This window comes from Rhincodon typus, chromosome 2, assembly GCF_021869965.1.
Source record: "Rhincodon typus isolate 14 chromosome 2, sRhiTyp1.1, whole genome shotgun sequence".
Classification (NCBI taxonomy): domain Eukaryota; kingdom Metazoa; phylum Chordata; class Chondrichthyes; order Orectolobiformes; family Rhincodontidae; genus Rhincodon; species Rhincodon typus.
The window spans coordinates 69,051,915-69,079,781 of record NC_063333.1 but is presented as its reverse complement, the minus strand read 5'-3'; the positions used below and the strand labels follow the sequence as shown (position 1 = coordinate 69,079,781).

Below are 27,867 nucleotides of genomic sequence, written 5' to 3'. Positions count from 1 at the left end.
CCAGCTCCACACTGTGCTATCTCTGACTCCAGCATCGGCCGTTCTTACCATCTCTGATATCAGGTTGTAATGCTCGTACAGGATTTCGTTCACAACACAGGGCATGACTGTGTTGCATCCTAACTGTCAAATGACATGCAGACAATCTTACATGGACATATCATTGCCAATGAATGTGAATGTCATAACTGTTCTTAACGTCAATCACTCCAAATCCTTCATATATCACTAAGAACATCAACTCCATTGATCAATTGGTAGGACAAAGCTGTATAAGACAATTCTGGCATGACTTGTTTATTTGAATACAGGCAAAAAGCAGCAGCTTGAAAAGGCTGTGCAATTTTACAATGTGGCAGTATTTCCCAAAGGTCCAAAGTTTTCATATGCTCCATTGTGCTATGACACTGTAATGTTCACAGTGTAATTTTCTTCACTGAAGGGGCATCATCAGAGAAAACCTGGATCAAGAACTTTACTACGTGCTGCAAGTCTTGAATATAGAATAATTCTGCTAATGTTGAAATGAAAATGGTTCATCGGTGATACCACTTCTAAAGTTGGACATGTGTCTTTCACAAAATGCCTTCACTTGCAGTATCTTAAAAAGCAGAAACTTCTGCAAATCTCCTATTCTTGCAACCTGGTTTCATTTTGGTACATAGATGAAGACAGATGTTTTGTAGTCAAACTTGTCATATTGCTTCTGTGGTGCTATGTTATGACAGTGATCAATGCATGTGCTTTCAAGTATATGATCTTGAGCTTCGATTAGGGTACTAACTAAGTGGCAAGGTTACATGAGGATTTGGCCGCTGTAACTTGAAACTGGGGTGTCAGATATGGATCAGCTACAGGCTCAGAGTTCTACAATTGGGTGAATGACTTGACTCGTTTCAAGTGACTATAAGACATTGAACAGGGGCTAGCGGGGTATCCTGAGAATCATTCTAGTCATGTCTCTGATTTATCATTGCCTCACCCTGGCTACTAATTGGTAACAGGGCATACCTAATGACCTAACAGCAATGATACCATGCCTCATTGTTGCTTCTAGCTAATTGTTAAGCTGGTGAAATGAAAAGATAGCCCATTCTATTCTGGAAACATCATCACTCACAACAGCAGGTTAAGCTGTGCAGGCATTCCCAGAGTTGCTAAGTTTCCAATGTGCTCTCCATTCTGTACTCGTAATTTGAAACGGCACTTCGTGCAATCTCAACAAACCCAAAGCCTCAGTTCAGAAAATACCTTTTTAAGTGAACTGCTGTTGCACTGGTGCAAAATGAAGACGTGGAATTGTATTTTGTTTATGATTGGACAAAATTCTGTAAATTTTAACAAGGTGAATTTAGCTAGCTGAATTCTCTAAACAAGTTCCGGAAGTTGAAATTCCTCGGTTTTCTAATGTCTCACTGCAACACTAGTCTTGGTTCTTGTAAGTCTAATGGAAAACAGGTAACCAGCTACCCTACTCCAAACCCACTCATGGATTCTTATTAGTTTCATTAGGTCCTGCTGCTCCTGTAATTTTCCAGCTGACTATTAAGGGCTGTAAACTCTGTCTGCTTTTCGTAAGGTAAATGATACAGAGGCAGAGGCTGTTTCTCACACCTCAACAATCCAAGTCGTCAAAATGATTAATATTCTGATTAGTGGAATGTTGAATGCAAATTTGGCGTTTTTTTTTCCAAAAAAAGGTCTGCCTCTAATTAAACGAAAGGCCAAAAGTCTGCTGTTCACATTTTGTCTGCCTGACTAGCAAAATTGATTAATATGAATGTCTGCCCTGGGGAAAGGACTGCTTTGACCTAGAGTATTGACTCCTGCTTGTAATGATATAATTGATGCTAGATTTGTCTATTCTCCAGTGCTCCATTGCTTGGCTATATCCATGTTGCAATAGTTGGAGGCCTCCCGTGGATGTGAGTTCCCAAAATTATTTTAATCAAAAGTCAAATTAAAAAAGATTTTAAAAGGACTCAAAGGGTTTTAAATTGGATAAGCTTTAAAAACAGGCATGACGGTAATGTGCACAATGAACACGCATCCTATCATTGGGATATGGACAGCATTTAATTTCTTTAAAATTAGAAATGAAATACTGCAGATGCCAGAAATCTGAAATAAAAGACAGAAAATGCTGGAGAAACTCCGTGGAGTTGGTGGGGGGAAGTGGTGCAGGTTGGAAGGGTAATCAAAATGCAAGATGGATATCATGCTGTGAAGATGTTGAACTCAGCATTGAGAAAGCTGTGATGTGCCCAAGCCAAAAACTGGGTTGCTAGTCCTTTAGCTTGCATTAAGTATCAATGGAACACTCCAACAAGATGTGAATGTTGGATTGGGAACAAAATAGCTAATTGAAATGGCAAACAATTGGAAGGTCAGGCTTATTCTGACAGAAGGAGTGGAGGTGTTCTGCAAAATGGTTACCCAGTCTACATTTGGTGTCACAGCGTAAAGGTTGAACAGTGAATAGAGTCATAGAGTCAAACAGCACAGAATCAAGTCTCTTCATTCTAACTCATCCATGCCAACCAGGTTTCCCAAACTAAACTAATCCCACTTGCCTGTCTTTGGCCCATATTCCTCTAAACCCCTCCTATTCATGTACCTATTCAAATGTCTTTTAAATATTGTAATTGTACTCACCTCTACCACTTCCTCTCGCAGCTCATTCCATACATTCCTCTCACCATAAACCCATGCCCTCAGTTTTGGACTCCTCTACACTGGGGAAAAGACCTTTGCTATTCACCTTAGCTATGCCTCTCAGGATTTTATAAACCTCTATAATGTCACCCCCCCAAACTCCAATGATCCAGGGAGAAAAGGTTCCAGCTTATCCAACCCCTCTTTATAAATCAAACCCTTTAATCTTGGTATCATCAGTCTAGTACCTGGCAGAAATTAAAATAAACTATTTAGTAAATCTGGAATTGAATGCTAACCTCAGTAATAATGTCTATGTAATTAATATTAATGATTGTAAAGCACATCTGGTTCACTCTGTTTGTTTAAGAGAGAAAGCATGCTGTTCTTACCTGGTCTGAGCTACATGTGACTACAGACCAACAACATTCACCTCTTAGCTGCTGTCAAGGGAAATTAAGGATGGGCAACAAAAAATGTCCTTGCCAATGATACCCATATCTCAACAACAAATAAAGATCACTTACAAAAGCAGCAGTCTTGTATGATCCAAATTATAACATAATCACATGAAAGCAGCAGGTTGCTAAATTGGTGCCTTTCCATAACTGATGTTATGCTGACAAAAATTTAGTGTTTAAATAAAATATGGCAGTGATTACTCAAAATTCAGAATATCTCTAGAACTTAAGAATAAAATGGCTGAGCCAAGAACTAGTTTTTTTTTATGACCATACAAATAAAAACATTTGCCATATTTTTAAATATCTGAAATTATGGCACCAGAGTTGACTAATGGGTGAAATTGACTCTGCTGTATTAACCATTACATTGATGTCTATAAGGAAGTGTAAACAATACACTCTTGTCTACACGGAAAGTGCGACTCAATTACACTACAGGCTACTACCCTGAGCAAACAGAAGCTTTGGTTACATTTTCATAAATTCAGCTCTACTTAGACAGTTTCCCTTTGTGGCTATGATGTAGAATACGATAATGTTTGTGCTGAGAAATAAGTAAACATTCCTTGCTTTTATCTAACTTTCTAAGTAAGAGAATGTCATACGAGGCTCTGCTGCAGATTAACTGAAAGAGGTTTGATTGCTGTGATTAGTCAGCACTATTATCTTTTTGTTAGGTAGAAAGTGAACTAAATGGTCTCAAGATTTCCATATTCATATTTTTCACTCAAGTAAAAATAATTCTGAGAATTGCTTGCTTTCTGTTTGCTGTGGATCCTGATCATTCCAGCACAGAGAGGTGGGGTGCCCTATCACAAGGTTTCTGCTGGGTCCACTCCAGAGCTAGACCTCAGTTCCAGGTTTATATTTTTTAATTGTTCAGGTCAAAGTAGTTGGGTGACACTCATGTAGGTGAAGAACAAACGGAGGTGTATAATGGGAATAAAGAAGAGTTTAGTTGGGATTAAGAGCAAACCCATTGGCAGGAATAATGTCATATTGAGGTAGTTAATGTGCATCACTGACTGCATCACCAGAATTCTGGACAAATTAACTCACATTCCCTTGATTTTGGAGATTGAAGGGAGATTTGATACAGCTGTTTAAAGTTTTAGAAGGATTCAACAGAATGGAGGTATGAAGGGACATTTGTGGCATAGTGGTAGTGAACTAGGAGCCATGGATCCAAGTCCCATCTGCTCCAAATGTATATAAAGAACAAAGAAAATTACAGCACAGGAACAGGCCTTTCGGCCCTCCAAGCCTGTGCCAATCCAGATCCTCTATCTAAACCTGTCGCCTATTTTCCAAGGATCTGTATCCCTCTGCTCCCTGCCCATTCATGTATCTGTCTAGATACATCTTAAATGATGCTATCGTGCCCGCCTCTACCACCTCCGCTGGCAACGCATTCCAGGCACCCACCACCCTCTGCGTAAAGAACTTTCCACACATATCTCCCTTAAACTTTTCCTCTCTCATCTTGAAATCGTGACCCCTAGTAATTGAGTCCCCCACTCTGGGAAAAAGCTTCTTGCTATCCACCCTGTCTATACCTCTCATGATTTTGTAGACCTCAATCAGGTCCCCCCTCAACCTCCGTCTTTCTAATGTAAATAATCCTAATCTATTCAACCTCTCTTCATAGCTAGTGCCCTCCATACCAGGCAACGTCCTGGTGAACCTCCTCTGCACCGTCTCCAAAGCATCCACATCCTTTTGGTAATGTGGCAACCAGAACTGTATGCAGTATTCCAAATGCGGTCAAACCAAAGTCCAATACGACTGCAACATGACCTGCCAACTCTTGTACTCAATATCCCGTCCGATGAATGAAAGCATGCCATATGCCTTCTTGACCACTTTATTGACCTGCGTTGCCAACTTCAGGGTACAACGGATCTGAACACCCAGATCTCTCTGTGCATCAATTTTCCCCAGGGCTTTTCCATTTACCGTATAGTTCGCTCTTGAATTGGATCTTCCAAAATGCATCACCTCGCATTTGCCTGGATTGAACTCCATCTGCCATTTCTCTGCCCAACTCTCCAATCTATCTATATGCTGCTGCATTCTCCGACAGTCCCCTTCACTATCTGCTACTCCACCAATCTTAGTGTCATCTGCAAACTTGTTAATCTGACCATCTATACCTTCCTCCAGATCATTTATGTATATCACAAACAACAGTGGTCCCAACACGGATCCCTGTGGAACACCACTGGTCACAGTTCTCCATTTTGAGAAACTCCCTTCCACTACAACTCTCTGTCTCCTGTTGCCCAGCCAATTCTCTATCCATCTAGCTCATACATCCTGGACCCCATGCGACTTCACTTTCTCCATCAGCCTACCATGGGGAACCTTTTCAAATGACTTACTGAAGTCCATGTATATGACATCTACAGCCCTTCCCTCATCTATCAACTTTGTCACTTCCTCAAAGAGTTCTATCAAGTTGGTAAGACATGACCTTCCCTACACAAAACCATGCTGCCTATCACTAATAAGCCCGTTTTCTTCCAAATGTAAATAGATCCTATCCCTCAGTATCTTCTCCAGCAGCTTCCCCACCACTGACGTCAGGCTCACTGGTCTATAATTACATCACATAATAATGTCTCTAGTGGTGCAGTGGCAATGTTCCCACCTTTGAGCTAGGAAGCCTAGGTTCAAGTCCCACCTTCTTCAGAGATGTGTAAAAGTATTTCTGAATAGGTTGATTAGAAAATGCTTTTGGCTGATAGCCAATCTGATGCAGTGCTATTGTCCCTACCTCTGAGCTAGAAGGCCCCAGTTCAAATTCCATCCTACTCCAGAGGTGTGTAATAACATCTCAGAACAGGGTGATTAGAAAATTGACTAGATTGAAAGAAATAGAAGTAAATCACTGCTTCATCTGGAAAGTGTGACTGTGACTGTGAGAAAGGAGGAGAACAAAAGGCAAATGCTACTCCTGACAGGACATTATTTCTATAGTTTAGTGATAACATTTTTCGTCAGTGTGAATTGTTCTACATAGGGTATGCTGTGATAGCAGGGACACGATTTATGATATCCAGCTTTATTTTTATAAAGTATTCCAGATTTTTATATATATTTTTAGGGCTGTCTTGGGGACGATGATCTAAATGTTCCACCCCCAGATGTGTCATTTCCAGTTTTCATGGAGGCAGCCTGTACTTCATTGGTCCATGATTCATAGAGAGAGCAGGCCATTCAAACATCTCCATTTGATTCTGAATCATGTATTCCCTCTGTTTGATCTGAGCAATTAAGGACGGGCAATAAATGCTGGCCTAGCCACTCTGTGAATGAATAAAAAAAATACAGAATACCATGTTACAGCAGGTCTGTTTTAGTAAATTTATTTTGGAAGGCCAGGGTATACTTTTGGAGAACTGAGGAGATATGTTTCCAGGAAATCTTAGGACAGGAGTGGGTAGGGAGTCAGGTATCATTTGTGCTTGCTTAAAGCAAACGTGAATTTGCCAAAATTAATGTAATAAATAAGTTTTTATCAGTCTCAGTACCACTACAACATGTGTATCTAACTAGCAATGTGCAAAATTGCAGAAGGGATGTCTCGTGCACAAAAAGCAGGACAATTCAAACCCAACTGATTAATGCCCACATGTCTACTCTGAAACATCAATGAAGGGAAAGTGCCACTGACATCATCAAGAGCCAATTACTCAGCACTAACCTGCTCAGATGCTCAGTTTGGGTTCTGCAGGGCCACTCAGCTCTCAACCTCATTACAGCTTTGGTCCAAATTCCAGATCTCTGGTGAGAACAACTGCCCTTGATATTAAGACAGCACTTAACCAAGTATCTCATTAAGAGCCCTAGCAAAACTGAAGTTAATGAGAATCAGCTCAAAAAGTCTGCACTGTTTGGAGTCATTCCTAGTTTGGAAGAAGATGGCTTTCGTTGTTGGAGGTCAATCATCTCAGCTCAACCATCATCAGCCACTTCCTCCATGATCATCCCAACATCATAAGAGCAGATGTGGGGATGTATGCTGATCATTGGTGCAGCTCCCCGCTATTTGTGACTCTTCAGATACTGAGGCAGTCAATTTTCGTATGCAGACAGAACTAGACGACATCCAAGCTTCAGTTGATAAGTGGCGAGTAACATTTGCGCCACACAAAGCCAGCAATGGCCATCTTCAATAAGACAGAATACAACTATCTTCGTTTGACATTTAAAGATATTACTGTCACTCATTGTCAACATCCTGGGAGTTACCAATGGCCAGAAATGGAAGTGAACCAGTCATGTATATAATGTAGTTACAAACGCAGATTGGGGACTGAAAATTCCGTGCTTCGTTACCCACTCCTGTTTTCCCACAGCCTGTTCATGATCTAACAGGCACTAGTCAGGAGTGTGATGGAATTCTCCTCACTTACCTGAATGAGTGCACCTGTAATGACATTCAAGAAGCAGAATGTCATCCAGGACAAAGCAGCTAGTTTGATTGACGCCTGATCCACCACCACACAAATTCACTCCTTCAATCACTGATGCACATTGGCAGTTACAAGAGGATTACAGTAACACACCAAAGTTCCTTTTAGAACATCCTACAAAGCAATGAACTCTACCAGGTAGAAGGAAAAATGCAGTTGCAGGTTCCCTCCCATGGGAACCCCACCACCCTGGCTACGAAATATATTGCTGCTCTCTTTCAGCCAGTCTTGAAGGAGGCTCACCACAATCCTCTAAATGGCCCATTAAGCAATGTCTACATCACATGAGCTTATAATAAAAAAAGGCCCTGAATCCACTTGGTGCACTGATTTCATCTTGGAGGCAGCATACTTCTGCTGCTACCTTTCTCAGCCACTTACATCAAAACTGCCTGGACTGGGAGGCTGGCCTCTCCCTCCTCCAAGAAAAAGTTCACATAACTGCATTTCCTCAGATCTCAGGTCTCCAGGTAAGAACAACAGACTCATGGAGGCAGCCTTTATAGGTTCCCCCTTTTATTGATGTGGTCTCAAAAATTCAACTGCATGTAAGCCATTGTAACCAATGTTGTTTTCCCCTTAATTAGGAATCCAGCTTTTGACGGAATGGAGGCATCACTTTTCCAATCGGAGAGGGAGCTTGGGGTTGGAATGCCATAGCTCTGTAAAGAGCCTCAGCAGAGCCCACTGTTTTACCAATGACCAGAAGATGAAGTGAAACAGCCATATCAATACTGTGGTTACAAGAGCAAGTCAGAGGCTGGGAAATGTCTGGCAAGTAACTCGACTCCTGTCTTCCCATGCCTTCTCAATATTCTCAACTTGCAAACAGTTTTGCTATTCTAGCAAGGTCTAAGCTTTCAATCCTATGATTTTAATCTGTTGAAGACAGAACGATATGTGGAGAGCTTTCAAAATATAAAAGATATGGAAAAGGAAAACATGAACCCCATTCTTGCATGGCAGTGTGTATAAAGTGAGAGCATGGAGAGGTTATAAATATAAAGATTTTTAATTCAGTGCTTTAGGAATACTGTGAGCAATGAAAATTACTGTGGTTAGGCAAATGGGACTTAGTGTGAGGGTACCAAGTTTTGACAGAGTTGTTTTTTATATAGGGTAAAGTTCAGAAGGTCATTGAAGAGACTTTGGGGAAGTTGAACTTGGAGGTGATGATGGATTGAATGGGTTCAGCAGCTATGGGCATTAAGAAGGCATGGAAGCTGCCTATTTGATAGAGGTGTGTTTTGTGATTCTTTTACTTTCAAATCAGTTCAGAACCAAAGAGGACACTGAAGGTGTGAGCCCTTAGAATAGAAATGAGTGAATAGCCAAGGAGGAGGATGGAATCAGTGGTGGGACGTGGATTTGCTGGATTGCACTGAAGAGGGTAGCTTACAAATGCAAAGTTGGAGAAAGTACTGGCTAATTCAGGATAGATTGAGTTTGACTTAATGTACATGTACTCAGACAGATCGGACAGAAAAGCCTAAAGTGTGTTAAGAACAAAGAACAAAGTACAGTACAGCATAGGAACAGGCCCTTCGGCCCACCAAGTCTGCTACAACACATGACGCCTTTCTAAACTAAAAATATTTTGCAGTTATGCGGTCTGTAACCCTCTATTCCCTGCCTATTCACGTATCATTCAAGATACCTCTTAAATATTGTTATTGCATCTGTTCCTACCACCTCTTCTGGCAGCGCATTCCAGGCACTTACCACCCTCTGTGTAAAAAATTAGTATGGGAGGATCTCTGATCAGAAAAAACAATGCATGTAATCTGTTTGGGTGGAATTCCAAAACTCCAAAAGAACAGCAGACAGTTGTTGGAGTTATTTATAGGCCACCCAATAGTAGTGTAGTGTGCAATATGGTATTAGTCAGGAGAAGAGAGAAGCTTGGAGCATTGGCAACACCAGTGATCATAGGTGACTTCACTCTGATAGAGACTGGGTAAAAAAATGAGCACTAAAACTGTAAGGACGAGTTTCTGGATTGCCTTAGGGATGGTTTTCTCGAGTCACAGACTGAGAAGCCAGATAGAGGACAAGCTATTTTAGATCTTATAAATAATCTATGCAATGAAAAGGGATTAATTAATAATCTTGTTATAAAAGATCTTCTTATTAATCTTTTAGAGATGAGTAACCACAATATGGTTAAATTTTACAATTTGAAAGTGAATCTGAAGCAAGGGTGTTAAATTTGAAGAATGGAAAATATAAAAGCATGGACGCACACATTGGATGGACTGGATGGGGAAATACTTAAAAGGCATAATTTAGGAAAGGCCATGTACAGTCTTTAAAGAACTATGACAGAGCTTATAGTAGCTTTACATTCCTTCAGCACGCAAAGACTTCAAAAAGGTAGGCCAATCGTTGCTGACAGAAAAAGGACAGTATAAGATTAAAAGAAAAATCTTACAATGTGGCCAGAAATGGGAATTAATTTGAGGATTAGAACATTTTAGAACACAACAAAGGAGGACCAAAAAACTGACAAGGAAAGAATGAATGGATATGAATGCATATCCAACAAAAAATATAAAATTGGATTGTAAAAACTTCAACAAGTATATTTGGCGAAGATGAGAGTGGGTTCGTTATGGCAGAGTCAAGTTAATTTATAATGAATAATAGAGAATTGTAAGAGAAGCTAAATTATTACCTTGGGCAGAACCTTATAGGCTCCAGAATGATGTGAGCTATGATGAGAAATGTGATGGAATTGTGTGAGAAGTCCAACGAGACCCATCTTAATATCAGGAACGATGCACTACATCTTTTATCTAAGTTCTGGGTGTCGTGGTGAGATTCCCACTAGGCAGCAGTGAGTTGCCAATTAAAGAGGATAATTGCTTGGAAACAATCTTATTAACTGCAGATTTTGCCTTATTAACATGCAGTTTCTACTTAACGTACTACCTGCTGAAAGCAAACTGGATGTTAAGAACTGTCACCAGGGAAGTCACAGTAGGTACCTGTGGACTTGTGCTTGCCACTTGCACCAAAGGATATCCAGGTTGGACACCAAACACCAACTCCTCAGGGCACATTCCCTGTGCAATGGCCACAAGCACCCCATGTCCACAGACATTGGTATCCAACATGTGCCAGCCTCTAAAGTTCCTCATGCACATCTCTGATCCAATTACAGTACACTCTGCACATCAATACTGCATCTTGGGACACATCGGCAACTATCATTGTATTGTTGAAATAAGGACATTTTGCTTTCAGGTGAGGGTGAGAAGACAGGATCTTTATAGTAATCCCAGCTGAGCACTGGAGGAGGTGTGGGACCTGCGCAGCCTGACCATCACCAGCTAAGAAATGGCGGACACATAAGCAACAGTGGCAGGGGTGACAGAAAAGGAACAAATTGCCAGGACCCCGGAGACAATATTGGACAGCGGGTGAAGTCTATGTAAAGGCAAAGATGAGCTTTTGAAGCTGTTTCTGTTTCAGTAACATCAATTTAATATCAATTTATTCAGTATTTTACAATTTATACAACCTATTCTGCAATCCAAGATGGTGCTGGAGCATGGCAACTTTGTACACTTTTCACTGTACCTAGGTACAAGTGACTATATTAAACAAATCAAATCAAACACAAGGATTGATGTTGGCATCACTCTACATTACAAACCAGCTAACCTGCCAACTGAGCTAACCAACCTCCAAATTGTAGTAGGTGATAAAACGATTTCTTTTCACTCAAGAATACCTTGGAATTTAGTGAAGTTTAAGGGTGATATCGACATACTTTAAAAAAAGTTTAAAAATTTAAAAATGCTATAACAAGCTGAAAGAGGGGAGTCATGGCCCCTCCTCACCTGGTGATACTGATCAGGCAGAAGGAATTATACTGGTCACAAGAAGCTTCAGCCCAGTCATAAATAAGTCATAGATACATTCAGCTGCACTGTCTTGAACCATGGATGCACATCACAGTGGGTGAAGAGGATTGATTAAAATGTTACTGTATCCCTCAAACAAGACCTAACTTCTATGATGAAAATCCCGAGAATGCCACCAACCAATGTGGAATCTGTTACCACTAATTGTGGTCTCAACTCCATTTTCCTGTCTACTCTGATAGCTTTTGACTCTCATTATTGATAGTCATACTAAAGAGAAGCAATTAGCCATTTTGGTAATTGAATCAAACCATTTACAATAATGACACAACTGGTGGAGGAGTGGGGTTTGATTATAAGTGAATTCCTCCCATTACAATAGTAAGGCTTTGCTTTCTTACTTCTGCTTAAATTAATTCTACATTTTGATTTGAGAGTTGGGGTAATTGCTCACTATTGTATTAATATCATTCTTAATTAACAGAAATAGTCCAAGCTCTTTTCCTAGCTTGCTGACTTTCCATAATGTCAAGTAGCTTTATCTATTCAAATTCCACTATTGGTCACTTTGTACCTTCTGTAATGGTTATCAGATTGTACATATTTATTTTTATTTGTGCTGGCAATTTATTCATTTTGTAAGAATCTTACTCACATTCACATTCAGACCCTGTCTTTACTGTTTGTGCAAGTTCTGTCCTTTATTTCCTAGTACAGTCTTAATATTTTATACCCTGTTTCATTCTATCATGCTTTATCATTATACTTCTTGCTAATTTGCTCTATTGCCTTGTTCTTTCACTTTAACTTATCACATCTTTCCTCAAATGATCTTAGCCCACTCCCACCCTCCCCTCTGCACTATTCAGTTTAAAACAACACTCTATTGCACTAGTCATGCAACTTGACAGGACGCTGGTCCCAAATCTACTCAAGCATTTCATTAACATATTTTAGCTTTGTCGACGTGCATAAAATAATTTTATGTGCTTTCTCATTTTACATTAGTTTTCTTAATTAACTAAGAGAGTGCAACAACATAAGTGAGTTTGAACTTTGATACTCCATTCAATGTATACATTTGCAATAGGAGCATCTGAAACTAATGTTACAAGACCATTGTCCATTGATTACAGCTCCGTCATACTGGGGACGGTGTATTGTAGATATGTACAGTGTAGACATGTACATTGTTTTTGGCTGCTAAGTCCAATTGAGAATTTCAGGGGCAACATACAACAGGGTAACTTTACTACAAAGTTATCCTTTAATGAGGAATTGCAGATTTTTTCATTTGGAAATATTCATCACTGTGCAAAGTGCAAATTATAACAATATTTGTCTATTATGCCAGGAGAGAACCATATCTTTTCTTGAACAATTCGCTTAGAAATCTGAAAAACACCATGAGCCATTTTGATCATTCTTTGTAAGTGCCAATGAAATTAAAGTGGCAAGGGCGAGAATATAAACTGATTTTTATAGTCATAATGGTCTGCAAAGATTGATTCAGGGCGATCATTACTTTAAAATAGTTCATCTGTACTTTTACTCAAAAGGACATATTTCTACTGTAATTTCCAGTAACTAGAAATAATAGTGCAGATAGGTATTGTAAAACAAATATAAAATTATTTCAGATAACAACATGTAGACCTGGATGAACACAGCAGGCCAAGCAACATCAGAGGAGCAGGAAAGCTGACATTTCGGGCCTAGACCCTTCTTCAGAAATGGGGGAGGGGAAGGGGATTCTGAAATAAATAGGGAGAGAGGGGGAGGCGGATAGAAGATGGATAAAGGAGAGGATAGGTGGAGAGGAGACAAACAGGTCAAAGAGGTGGGGGTGGAGCCAGTAAAGGTGAGTGTAGGTGGGGTGTTAGGGAGGGGATAGGTCAGTCCAGGGAGGACAGACAGGTCAAGGGGGCGGGATGAGGCTAGTAGGTAGGAGATGGGTGTGGGGCTTGAGGTGGGAGGAAGGGATAAGTGGGAGGAAGGACAGGTTAGGGAGGCGGGGACAAGCTTGGCTGGTTTTGGGATGCGGTTGGGGGAAGAGAGATTTTGAAGCTTGTGAAGTCCACATTGATACCATTGGACTGCAGGGTTCCCAAGCAAAATATGAGGTGCTGTTCCTGCAACCTTCGGGTGGCATCGTTGTGGCAATGCAGGAGGCCCAGGATGGACAAGTCATCTAAGGATGGGGAGGGGGAGTTGAAATGGTTCGCGACTGGGAGGTGCAGTTGTTTGTTGCGAACCCAGCGTAGGTGTTCCGCAAAGCGGTCCCCAAGCCTCCGCTTGGTTTCCCTGACGTAGAGGACACCACAACAGGTACAGCGGATGCAGTATACCACATTAGCAGATGTGCAGGTGAACATCTGCTTGATATGGAAGGTCTTCTTGGGGCCTGGGATGGGGGTGAGGCGGGAGGTGTAGGGGCAGGTGTAGCACTTTCTGCAGTTGCAGGGAAAAGTGCTGGGTGTGTTGGGGCTGGAGGGGAGTGTGGAGCGGACAAGGGAGTCCCGGAGAGAGTGGTCCCTCCGGAAAGCAGATAAGGGTGGGGAGGGAAAAATGTCTTTGGTGGTGGGGTCGGATTGCAGATGGCGGAAGTGTCGGAGGATGATGCATTGGATCCGAATGGTTGGTGGGGTAGTACGTGAGGATGAGGGGCATTCTGTTTTGGTTGTTATTGCGGGGAGGCGGTGTGAGGATTGAGTTGCGGGAAATGCGGGAGACACGGCAGAGGGCATTCTCGACCACTGAGGGGGGCATGTTGCGGTCCTTGAAAATCGAGGACATCTGAGATGTTCGGGAATGGAATGCCTCAGCCTGGGAGCAGATGCGGCGGAGGTGAAGGAATTGGGAATAGGGGATGGTCGTTTTGCAGAAGGTGCAAGTGTATAGGGACTGGACGTCCATGGTAAAGATGAGGTGTTGGGGACTGGGGAATCAGAAGTTTTGGAGGAGGTGGAGAACGTGGGTGGTGTCACGGATGTAGGTGGGGAGTTGCTGGACCAAGGGGGAGAAAATGGAGTCGAGATAAGTAGAGATAAGTTCGGTGGGGCAGGAGCAGGCGTCCAGTCGTACGTCCAGTACCTATACACTTACATTCCCCATGCAGATGGCCTAAAGACCCTCCGCTTCTTCCTGTCCTGCAGGCCCAACCAGTCCCCCTCTACTGACACCCTCATCCACTTAGCTGAACTCGTCCTCACTCTTAACAACTTCTCTTTCAATTCCTCCCACTTCCTACAGACAAAGGCGATGGCCATGGGTACCCACATGGGCCCAAGCTATGCTCCCTCTTTGTAAGATACGTGGAACAATCCCTCTTCCGTAGCTACACTGGCCTATCCCCCAATTCTTGCTCCGTTACATCGATGACTGGATCCCACGAGGAGCTCGAACAGTTCATCCACTTCACCAACACCTTCCACCCCAACCTTAAGTTCACCTGGACCATCTCTAATACCTCTCTGTCCTTCCTGGACCTCTCTGTTTCCATCTCTGGCAACCACCTAGAAACCGATAACCATTTCAAGCCTACCAACTCCCACAGCTACCTAGAATACACCTCCTCTCACCCACCTTCCAGCAAAAATGCCATCCCCTATTCCCAATTCCTTTGCTTCCGCCGCATCTGCTCCCAGGATGAGGCATTCTACTCCCAAACATCTCAGATATCCTCGTTTTTCAAGGATCGCAAATTCCCCCCATGCAGTGGTCGAGAATGCCCTCGATCGTGTTTCCCGCATTTCCAGCAACTCATCCCTCACACTTCCTCCCCGCAATAACAACCAAAACAGAACCCCCTCGTCCTCATGTACCACCCCACCAACCTCCAGATCCAACGCATCATCCTCCCACACTTCCGCCATCTGCAATCTGACCCCACCACCAAAGACATTTTTCCCTCCCCACCCTTATCTGCTTTCCGGAGGGACCACTCTCTCCGGGACTCCCTTGTCTGCTCCACACTCCCCTCCAGCCCCACCACATCCGGCACTTTTCCCTGCAACCGCAGGAAGTGCTACACCTGCCCCTACACCTCCCGCCTCACCCCCATCCCAGGCCCCAAGAAGACCTTCCACATCAAGCAGATGTTCACCTGCACATCTGCCAATGTGGTATACTGTATCCGCTGTTCCCGTTGTGGCCTCCTCTACATCGGGGAAACCAAGCGGAAGCTTGGGGACTGCTTTGTGGAACACCTATGCTCGGTTGGCAACAAACTGCACCTCCCAGTCGCGAACCATTTCAACTCCCCCTCGCCCTCCTCAGATGACATGTTCATCCTGGGCCTCCTGCAGTGCCACAACGATGCCACCCGAAGGTTGCAGGAACAGCACCTCATATTTTGCTTGAGAACACTGCAGTCCAATGGTATCAATGTGGACTTCACAAGCTTCAAAATCTCTCCTCCCCTAACCGCATCCCAAAACCAGCCAAGCTTGTCCCCACCTCCCTAACCTGTCCTTCCTCCCACTTATCCCTTCCTCCCACCTCAAGCCCCACACCCATCTCCTACCTACTAACCTCATCCCGCCCCCTTGACCTGTCCGTCCTTCCTGGACTGACCTATCCCCTCCCTAACTCCCCACCTAAACTCACCTTTACTGGCTCCACCCCCGCCTCTTTGACCTGTTTGTCTCCTCTCCACCTATCCTCTCCTTTATCCATCTTCTATCCGCCTCCCCCTCTCTCCCTATTTATTTCAGAATCACCTTCCCCTCCCCCATTTCTGAAGAAGGGTCTAGGCCTGAAATGTTGGCTTTCCTGCTCCTCTGATGCTGCTTGTCCTGCTGTATTCATCCAGCTCTACACCTTGTTATCTCAGATTCTCCAGCATCTGCAGTTCCTACTATCTCATAATATTGTTTCAGATCCCTTTAAAAGAGGCTTTTTTTGTGTTGATCTTGGAACACCTGGGGAAGTAGTGGCATAGTGGTCATGTCACTGGACGAGTAATCCAAAGCTCCACATTAATGTCCTGAGGGCATGTGTTCAAATTGCACTATGAATGGTGAAATTGAAGATTTAGAAAATAATCTGATTCATTGGTGTCCTTCAGGGAAGGAAATCTTCTGTTAATACCTGGTCTGTCTACATGTGACTCCAGACCCACAGCAATGTAGTTGACACTTAACTGGGATTGGGAATGGGGAAATAAATGGTGGCCTCACAAGTAATGACCAATCCCATGACCAAATAAAAATAAAACCAGAAAGTATCTTAATGATTGTTAGAGTAATAATACAGTTCAGAACCTGCGTATATTAATTTTAGCATTTAAATCTCCCCCATTCAATTTACAGTCTGAAAATAAGCAAACCATTACTTAGTGTTCTCAGGGTTTGTTTATTAGAACCAAAATATTACATCCCTCTATTTTGTACTGGTTTAATGTAGTTTCGTATTAATCTTTGGTGCCTGCTTTGTGATGTTACTCTGCATAGTGCTTCAAGGGCTGAAGCAGGCTTTCAGCAAAGCATAATATTACTGTCATTGACTGGAATACAACATGCTGGCAAAGTGATAGCATCTTTATCTTGTGATGGGATCTGGCTGTTCTCATCATGAATTAATGCTATTCACATAAGGCTGTTTAAAACCAAATTACGGGGTTCTGTCTAAATATATAAAAATGGGGTGAGAAAATGCCTCATATTGCTCTCTGTGGTTTCACATGCCTCAAGGCACTTCCTGCATGGCATTCTGCCAAGATAAGGGCATAAGCAGGTGTCTTCTCTGCTTGCGCCAGAAGACATTTGAGTCTATGTTGACGTAACCTGGCCCGACCAGCTGAAGTGTCACCCAGATCCCAGTTTGATTAATGAATGACCAGGCAGTATCTCTGTTCTTTACTCAATAAAGGACAATTGAAAATAAGCTTGAAGCTGCAGCTGGGTCCTGCAGTTATTTTATTTTACATTCCAGGCATCCTAATTGCATGTTAGATAATTTGGTTTAGGACAGGCTTGAGAGAATGACATTCGTCTAAAATCAGTCAGATTTTGTCATATCAGTGTTTGACCAGTCGACTCAATACCAATAAAACATTAATTTTTCATTCTGTTTCTATTGTTAAATGTCTGGAGTTACTCTGGAATATTTCTGGATGTGTTTTGGTGAGTTCCTCCAATTGCCAAAAAGTGTTTGTGCATGAATCCACATCGGCATAACCCAGGACAAGGTGGCTGGTGAACACAAAAGCTGTAACAGGTGACAACAGCAATGGTAGTGTCTTGGGGTCTGCAGCATGACAGGGAGATGGAGTACAGGTAACAGAGAAGGCAACTTCTGCATGATATCTTCTGCCAAGCTGAAGTTGGACTCTTCCTTTGCTCCTTGACAGTGACATGAGTCTGTCTGACCAGCCAATAAAACTAACATCTCAGAGTATACGCCCTCTCACTACTTTGCTGTGTGTTGCCTATTGAGATTGTCATCTGAGTCCTCTATGGCTGAATTCATCTGTGGCTTGTGCTCTGCTGAACTGGCATATAAATCAATGTTATCCATCATTTGGCTACAGTTCCCTGGTGTCCATCTGGGTCCACTATATTCTGGTCCAACTCGATGCAAGCCTCCAAGGTACGTACAATCGTATCTGAGCTAGTAGCAGCAAGTGCAAGTGACAGAGTCTCTTCATCAATGCAACTTCGACATTCACTTCCCTCCTTCAGGGAATCTGTGATTAAGGAGGTAGCAACTCTGAGGTGGTCTGAAAGCAGAGACTCAGAAAGGGAAGGTTGGGATGAGGGAGGTATGTTGTATAAGAGAGCAGATCTTCTATGGTCACATGATCTTCAGTTTCCTTGCGATTCTGCATCTCAGGCTGATTGTGAGGAGGGAGTTGAGAAGGACGAAATAGCTATCACTCGCCATCATCCTAGGCAGCGTCTGCTGTGTCAGGTGCCATGGGCTGTGTTGTCTCTGGCCCCTCCTTCTTTGGGCACAGGGAAAATACGGAGTCACAGTGAAGCCCACCTCCCCACCCTTCCACTCTTCTGTCTCTCACTCTGATATTATGAGCACCCTCCTTCTGCAAGGGAGAGATGGAAAGGTATCAGTGACTGACTGGGTCAGGACTGAATGCTTACAGTCGTTGACCTTGGGAATTAGTTCTTAGTTGAATACAGAAGAGGAGGACATTGAACATTTGTTAAGTGTCTAGTAAGTAACGAAGGCTTATTCTGCTCCTAAGTTTCAACATAATACAGCAACTGCTAGTCAGGTTAATGAAATATATAAAACTATAAAATTAAATGTACAATTTAATAAAGTAATTAAGTTATTGCTTAGAATACATTAAAGATGGCAGGATAGATGATGTGTAACAGTTAACCGAATGTGGAAATTCCTGGATGCTAGTTTGCTCCAGAGCAAACATGTCTGCAGCAAGTGCCTGGAGTTCAAGCTGTTTTGGTTCAGAGTCAATGAGTTGGAGATTCTATGACAGACACTGCAACACATCAGGAATGGCAAAAGGTACCTGGTTTCTTTGAAACAGGCGGCTGTCACATCTCTCAGGGTTAGTCACCTGATTTGTTTAGTGTTTAGAGGTAGGAGCGTGTGACTGTAAGTAAGGGAGGTAAGGAAAGCCAAAGGAATGCAAAAGCTTGAAACTTTGTAATTGTTCAACATAATTCAGCTTCTTACAGTTTAAAAAGATAGGTCAATAATGATGCAGTAGAACCAGATTAGGCAGATTTTTTTTAAAAAAGCAAAAATGGCCAAGAAATTAACAAGAAGGTAAAAATTAAACTAAGAGTGAAAGCTAGCTAGAAAATATAAAAACAGATTGCAAGGGTTCCAATAACTATTTAAAGACAAAATGAGTTAACAAAGTTGGATCTATAAAAAGTGAGACTGCAGAATTAACAAATGAATAATAAGGAGATAGCAAATGAATGGAAGAAGTATTTTGTATTGGTCTCCAGCAGAGAAGACACAAATAACATCCCACAAGTAGGGGAGGGCAGGGTACGGGTTATGATGTTACCTCTGAACTATTAATCCAGAGATCCAGGTAATGTTCTGGGGATCTGATTTTGAATGCCGCCATGGTGGAATTTGAATGCAATAAAAACCTGGAGTTAAGAGATGAATGATGACCATGAAACCATTGTTGATTGTTGGAAAAACAACATATGGTCCACTCATGTCCTTTTAGAGGAGGAAATTGGTGTCCTTGCCTGGCCTAGCCTACATGTACTCAGGTCCTGTGTACCAGCTGGCAGGAATATTTACAGACATCTTTAACCTCTCATGACTACGATCCAAAGTCCCCATCTGTTTCAAGAAGACCTGCATCATCCCAGTGACAAAGAAAAGTTATTCAGCATGCCTCAATGACCACTACCCATCAGCTCTGACCATCATAATTATGAAGTGCTTTGAGAGGTTGATCATGGCTCACATCAACTCCAAATTGCCTTGATCCTTAGCAATTTGCCTACCAGCGCAACATGTCCACAGCAGATGCCATCTCCCTTGCCTTACACTCATCCCTGGAACATCTGGATAACAAGGATACCTATGTCAGGCTCCTACTTATTGACTACAGTTCCACCTCCAACACCATAATTTCAAACAAACTTATCTCTAAACTCTGAGACCTCAGTCTCTGCTCCCCTCTCTGTAACTGAATCTTTTACTTCCTGACCCAAAGATGACAATCAGTAAGACTAGGCAACAACACCTCCTCCACCATAATCTTCAACACTGGTGCCCTGTGAGGCTGCGTACTCAGCCCCCTACTATACTCCTTATACACTCACGACAGTGTGGGTAATTCTGCCCCAAATCCATTTACAAGTTTGCTGATGACACCACTGTTATAGGTCAGATCTCAAACCATGACGAGGCAGAATACAAAGAAAGACTGAGTGCTTAGTGGCATGGTGTAAAGACAACCAGCAATCTCTCCATCAACATCAGTAAAACGAAAGAGCTGGGCATTTACTTCAGGGAGCAGAGTGGAGGATACACCCCTGTCTGTATCAATAGTGCTGAGGCGGAGATGATCAAGAGCATCAAGTTCCTGGGAGTGATGATCATCAACAATCTGTCCTAGTCCATCCACATTGACACAACAGTCAAGAAAGCACAAAAACGTCTCTACTTCCTCAGGAGGCGAAGGAAAGTTGGCATGTCCTTGAGGACTCTTATCAATTTTTATAGGAAGCATCCTATCTGGAAGCATCACAGCATAGTATGGCAACTGCTCTTGCCATGACTGCAAGAAGCTACAGAGAGTTGTGAACACAGCCCAGTCCAACACGCTAACCAGCTTTCCATTCATTGACTCCATCTCTACCTCCCACTGCCTTGGGAAAACAACAAACATAATCAAAGACCCTCCTACCCCAGTTACAGTCTCTTCTACCCTCTTCCATTGAGCAGAACATATGAAAATTTGAATACACGTACAAATAGATTCAAGAACAGCTTCTTGCCCACTGTTATCAGACTTTTGAATGGAACTCTAAAATGTTAATTCTGATCTCTCTCTCTTCACCTTCCCTGTGGCTGAAACTCTGTATTATGCATTCTGTTCTGCTGCTCTTATGCACTTTGCATGATATAACCTGCCTGCATATCGCACAAAACAACACTTTTCACTGCATCTTGGTACTTGTAACAACAATAAATTAACCAACATGTGACTTTACTGCCCTTTGAGCAATTAGTGATGGCTTAGTCACTCCCCATGAATGATTAAAAAAAAGTGGAAGGGATGGAGAAATTTAAGAAAATTACAATCATCAGGGAGCTGGTACTGAATAAATAGTTGGAGCTGCAGGCTGACAAGTCTGCAGTTCTGTTGGACTTCAGCATATGGTCTTAAAAATGGTTCATGAGATTGTAGATTCATTCATTTTAATTTTCCCAAACTTCCTAGATCGAGGGATATTCCCATTGGATTGCTGTACAGCAAACGTAACTCCTTTATTTAGGAAAAGGAGGTGGAAAGCAAGAAATTACAGGTCAGTCATCTGTTACAGAGAAAATGTTAGAATGTATTATTAAAGAAGTTATAGCAGAGTACCTTGGTAAATTCAAGGTAAATTCGACAGAGTCGACATGGTTTTGTGAAAGGGAAATCATATTTCGTCAAACTATTAGAGTTCATTAAGGAGGTAACGCCCACCATCTATGGAGAGCCATCATAGTAAGAACTGCTGATCCTGGAGCCAGAGATAACACAGTGTGGAGCTGTACGAACACAACAGCTCAGGCAGCATCAGAGGAGCAGGAAAGTTGACGTTTCGGGTCGGGACCCTTCTTCAGAAATTGGCAAGATATAACAAGTGGTGTGGCAGAATCAACTATTTACAATTTATATTACTGGCTTAGATGAAGGAAGGTTTGGTAAGTTTAAAGAGGAATAAAGAGGCGACAATTGGATATGGATAGGTTAAGTGAGTGGCCAAGGATGTAGCAAATTAAGTATAATGTAGGAAAATGGAGTTGCCTATTTTGACAGGAAGAATAAAGAAGAAATATATTATCTCAAATGGTGAAAGATTGCAGAGTTCAGATACAGACAGCGATCTGGGAATCCTAGTGCTTGAATCACAAAGGGTTAAAATGCAGATACGCTAAATAATTAGGAAGGCTAATAGAATGTCATCCTTTATTGCAAAAACAATTGCATACAAAAGTAGGGAGGTTATATTTCAGTTACGGGTACTCGTCTCTGCATCTTGAATATTGTGCACAATATTGGTCACCTTATTTAAGGAAGAATGTAAATACTTTGGAAGCAGTTCAGAGAAGATTCTGAAATGTGAAATCTGGAACAAGTGATTGTCTTACGAGGAGAGGTTGGACAGGTGATGCTTATATCTTCTGGAGTAGGGGGTGACTTGATTGAAATAAGACCTTGAGGCAATATCATAGGGCAGATGGGGAGAGTGAACGTTTCCTTACATGGGAGAAGTTAGAACTAGTGGCCACTGCTTAGAAATCAGCAGTCACCCATTTAAAACAGAAATGAGGCTTCCATCCCCCACACCCTTGAGTGGTTTGTGAAGTTTGGGAATTCTCTTCCTGAAAGGATGGTGGAAGCAGAGACTTCAAATATTTTTAAGGCAGAGGCGGATAGATTCTTGTTAAATAAGAGCGTGAAATGTTATTGGGGTAGTTGGGAATGTAGATTTGAGGTTACAATCAGATCAGCCAAGATCTTATTGAACGGTGGAGCAGGAGAAAGGAGCTGAATAGCCTACTCTTGCTCTGACTTTGTTTGGTTGTGGCTCTGTTTTTGGGTGACGCGTCTGCCATAGTTGAATAGCTGTGGGTGTGTGGAAGGTCAGAGAGAGAGATAGATGTGACGTTGGCACGACGAGAAGGCAAGCACAGATCAGGCCGGGCATCTGGATGCTAGGCAGACAGTCATAGATATACACAGTATGGAAACAGACCCTTCGGTTCAACTTGTCCGTGTCGACCAGATATCCTATATAAATCCAGTCCCATTTGCCAGCATTTGGCCCAAAGCCCTCTAAACTCTTTCTATTCATATACACATCCAGATGCCTTTTAAATGATGCAATCATACCAGCCTCTAATTCTTCCTCTGGCAGCTCATTCCATATATGCACCACCTTCTGAGCGAAAAGTCTGCCCCTAGGTCCCTTTTATATCTTTCCCCTCTCACCTTAAACATATGCCCTCTAGTTTTGGACTTCCCAACCCCGGGGAAAAGACCTATTTACCCTATCCATGTCCCTCATGATTTTATAAACATCTGTAAGGTCACCCAGCCTCCGATGCTCCAGGGAAAATAGCCCCAGCCTATCCCTAAAGCTCAAATCCTACAACCCTGGCAACATCCTTATAAATCTTTTCTGAACCCTTTTCTAGTTTGACAATATCTTTCCTATAGGAGGGAGACCAGAATTGCACTCAACTCTAAAAGTGGCCAAACCAATGTCCTGTACAGCCGCAATATGACCTCCCAATGCCTGTACACAATGCACCGACCAATAACAGCAAGCATCCCAAATGCCTTCTTCATTGTCCTATCTATATGTGACTCTAATTTCAAGGAACTATGGACCTGCACTCCGATGTCTCTTTGTTCAGCAACACTCCCCAGGACCTTACCATTAAGTGTATAAGTCCTGTCCTGATTTGCCTTTCCAAAATGCAGCACCTCACATTTATCTAAATTAAACTCAGTGTAAGTGCTAGGAATGGTGTGGGGTAAGTGAATTAGTGTGTGATAAATTGGGCAGAGTGAGTGGCTATTGGTCTGGCATAACGTGAGAATTTGTTGTCAGAGAGCTTTACAATGCATCGTTGCTCATCAGTGGGATAATACTGTGTATTCAAGTCCCACGTTACAATCTCCCACTCACGTTTCACATTGTACCTTATAAATTCATAAGTTCATAAGATATAGGGACAGAATTAAGCCATTCAGCCCATCGAAGTCTGCTCCGCCATTCGTTCATTGCTGACATACTCCTCACCCCCATAATCCTTCAACCCATTACCAAATAAAAATCTGTCCAATTCCTCCTTAAATGTACTTTGATGTAGCAAATTCCACAGATTCACAAACCTTTGGGAGAAATAATTTCTCCTCCACTCTGTTTTAAACTTGCTACCCTTTATCCTAAAACTATGACCCCTCATTCTAGCCCCGCAACAGGAAGCATCCACTCCACATCTATTTTATCCATACCTTTTATCATCTTGATTACCTCAATTTGATCTCTCCTCATTCTTCTAAATTTCAGAGAGTACAGGCCTAAACCATTCAATCTCTCTTCATACGACAAACCCCTCATCTCTGGGATCAATTTAGTGAATCTCCTCTGAACTTCCTCCAATGCCACTGCATCTTTCCTCAAAGAAGGGGACCAAAACTGTGCATATTACTCCAGGTGAGGTCTCACCAATGCTTTGTATAGTTGCAACAATACTTCCTTACCTTTATGTTCTATTCTTCAGTTATAAAAGCCAACATTCCATTCACTTTCTTTATTATCTACTATACCTGCATGCTGGTTTTCTGTGACTCATGAATGAGGACACCCAGATCCCTCTGCACTGGAGCACCCCAAAGTCTCTCCCCATTTAGATAGTAGGTCACCTTCCCATTTTACTGACCAAAATGCATGACCTCACACTTATCCACATTAAACTCCAGCTGCCACATTTTGGCCCACTCCTAACCTATGTATATCCATTTGTAATGTTCTTGTTTCCTCATCACAATTTATCATCCCATATATTTTTGTATTATCCGCAAATTTGGCTACAGAGTTTTCTATCCCTGTATCCAAGTCATTAATGTGGATTGTAAATAGCTGGAGTCCAAGGACCGAACCCTGTGGCACTCCACTTGTTACTACTTGTCATCCAGAAAAGTACCCATTTATCCCGACTCTCTGTCTTCTGTCCATCAGTCAGTCACCTATCCAAGCTAATAAATTACCCCTAATCCTACATGATCCAACCTTGTGGATTGACCTTTTATGCGGTACCATATCAAACACCTTCCGGAAGTCCAGATATATTACATCTACAGGATCCCCATTATCCACTTTACTTGTTACATCTTCGAAGAACTATAGCAAATTAGTCAAACATGATTTGCCATTCATAAAACCATGCTGACTCTAATGGATAGCGTTTCGACTTTCCGAATATCTTGATATTGCTTCCTTGATAATTAATTCTAACACTTTCCCAACAACAGATGTTAAACTAACTGGTCTGTAATTTCCCACATATTGCCTCCCTCCATTTTTGAATAAGGGCATTACATTAGCATTTTTCCAATCCACTGGAACCTTTCCGTGTTCAGGGAATTTTGGAATATTGTAACCAATCCACTATCTCTGCCACCACTTCCTTTAATACCTAGGATGTAGGCCATCAGGCCGAGGGGACTTGTCTGCCCTCAATCCTAATAGTTTGCTGAGTACCTTTTCCCTACTGATATTGATTGTTCTAAGTTCTACCCTTTCTATTGCCTCTGACTTGCCCGTTCCAATAGGAATGGTACTGTTGTCCTCCAACATGAAAACTGAGGCAAAGTATTGATTTAGCATTTCTGCCATTTCAGTGTTTCCCACTTTTAACTCTCCGGTTTCATCTTCCAAGGGACCAACATTCACCTTAGCGGCTGTCTTCCCTTTTATATATCTATAGAAGCTTCTGCTATTCTTTTTGATATTTTGTGCTAGTTTTCTTTCATAATTTACCTTAGCTCTTTTTATTAATGTTTTTAGCATCCTTTTGTTTATGTTTGAAAATTTCCCAATCTTCCAGCCTGCCACTGGCCTTTGCAATATGACATGACTTAGTTTTTGACTTTATATTGTCTTTGACCTCCTTGTTTAGCCATGGATTTTTTTTACCGCCCCCTTACTATCTTTCTTCTTCCCTAGGATATATTTTAGTTGTGAAGAATTGAGTAGCTCCTTAAACAACTGCCACTGCTCATCCGCTACCTTACCTTTTAGCTTTCCTGCCCAATGTACGCAGGCCAAATCTGACCTCATGCCTATGTAATTCCCTTTGTTTAATTCCGGAATACTACTGTGGGATTGCAGTTTTTTTCCCTAAAACTGAATTTTGAATTCTATGGTCACTACTCTCTTAATATGATGTCATCAATTAATCCCTTCTCATTACACAATACCAAATCCAGAGTAGCCTGCTCCCTGGTTGGTTCCACAACGTACTGCTCCAAGAAACACAATCTCTAATACATTCAATGAACTCTGCCTCCAGGCTGCCCTTGCCAATTTGATTCTTCCAATCTATGTACATGTTAAAATCATCCACTGATTATTGCTGTACCTTTGTTGCAAGTCTCAAATATTTCCTGGTTTATACTGTGCCCCACTGCAGAACTAGTGTTTGGAGAACTATAGATCACTCCTACCAATTACTTCTTCCCTTTGCTATTTCTTATTTCTACCCTGACTGATTCCATGTCTTGATCTCCTGTGCTTATGTCATTTCTCATTATAGCACTGATCCCTTCCTTCACCAGCAAAGCTACACCACCTCCTTTTCCTTTCAGTCTATCCCTCCGAAATGCTGAGTACCCTTGGATGTTCGATTCCCAGACCCAATCAAAATAAACATCTGATTAAATGTTCACTCTGTTCAGTTTGAGTTCCACCAGAACAAATCAACTAAAGACTTTGTTACAGTCTTAGTGCAAAATGGAAGAAAAAACAGAATTCCAAAGTTGATGAGAGAGTGACTGCACTTGACATCAAAGTCTGATAGCATAGACACCAAAGTGGAGAGGATCAAGCAGAAAATATTCCAGTCGTTAGAATCATAATTGATGAAAATAAAAATCATTGTACTTTCTGGAAGACAAATCATCTCAGTTCTAGCAAAAGATTCAAACTTAGCTTTAATTCCACAATCTACTTCACTAATGAACATATGTACTGATTGTTGGTTCCTGTTCACATTTTTACTGATTTTAAGTTGATTAACTTGCCCCATAACAAATATGGATGATTACTGCTCATACTGAATTATTGATCGTCAAACCTGCTAATATTGATGATGGTAGATAACAGGCCAAACAGCAGCTGGATATATTGAATCCCAAGATAAGAAATGAACAGCTGACAACTATGCATCAGAAGTCTTATTAGAATTCAGTCAGTGAACATTTCCTTTTGATAGTTCTAAAGCCATTGGAATCAATCATTAAAAATACTAGTTTACTGAATCACAGGAACTGATTCAGTTTCTGTCTTGTGAACATTACAAACCACTGGCAACTGATATATACACATGCTGACGGTGATGGGGAATAACATTGATCAAAACTGAAAACCTTTCATTTCTCTGGGATAATTCTTTACTAAGTATAAAAGCTGTGCTCATCTGCTTGCATTAGTAAAGTTTCTCTTTACAGGGATAGTGGTTGGATTTTTCACTTGTTCAAAAAAAAAACTGCACGCTGTGTAATCTTTAGGATAATAGAATAGTTACAGCAAAGAAGGAGACCATTTGGTCCATCATGTCTGTATTGACTTTCTGAAGAAACACTTGACTCTCACTTACATGACTTTTCACTGTAGTGCTGCATATCTTTTCCTTTTGAGATAATCAACTTCCCTCTTGGAATGTTCTGTTTGAATCTACATCCACCATGCTCACAGCTAGTGCATTCCAGATCCTATTCACTCACTGTTTGAAAAAGCTTTTCTACATGTCGTCCATTCTTTGTTCTGTCAATGACCTTAAAACTGTGGTCCTTGATTCTTCCATCATTGGGGGTTACAAAATGTATGTTAGTTTTTCTCCACCTACTTTGTCCAGAGCCTCAAATTTTGAATACCTCTGTCAAGTCTGCTCTCAACCTTAGCTTCTACCAGGAAAATTGTCCCAACTTTTCTAATC

The 27,867-nt window shown here is 41.8% G+C and overlaps 1 protein-coding gene across 1 annotated transcript in view; it reads right to left on the bottom strand.

Annotated features, from left to right (window-relative positions):
* Positions 1-27,867, bottom strand: part of gabbr2 (gamma-aminobutyric acid (GABA) B receptor, 2) — an 877,108-nt gene that overhangs the window by 296,055 nt on the left and 553,186 nt on the right. The window contains 3 exon segments of the mRNA XM_048608319.1: positions 618-630; positions 5,385-5,411; positions 24,303-24,316. Coding sequence (XP_048464276.1) covers positions 618-630; positions 5,385-5,411; positions 24,303-24,316 — 54 coding nt within the window.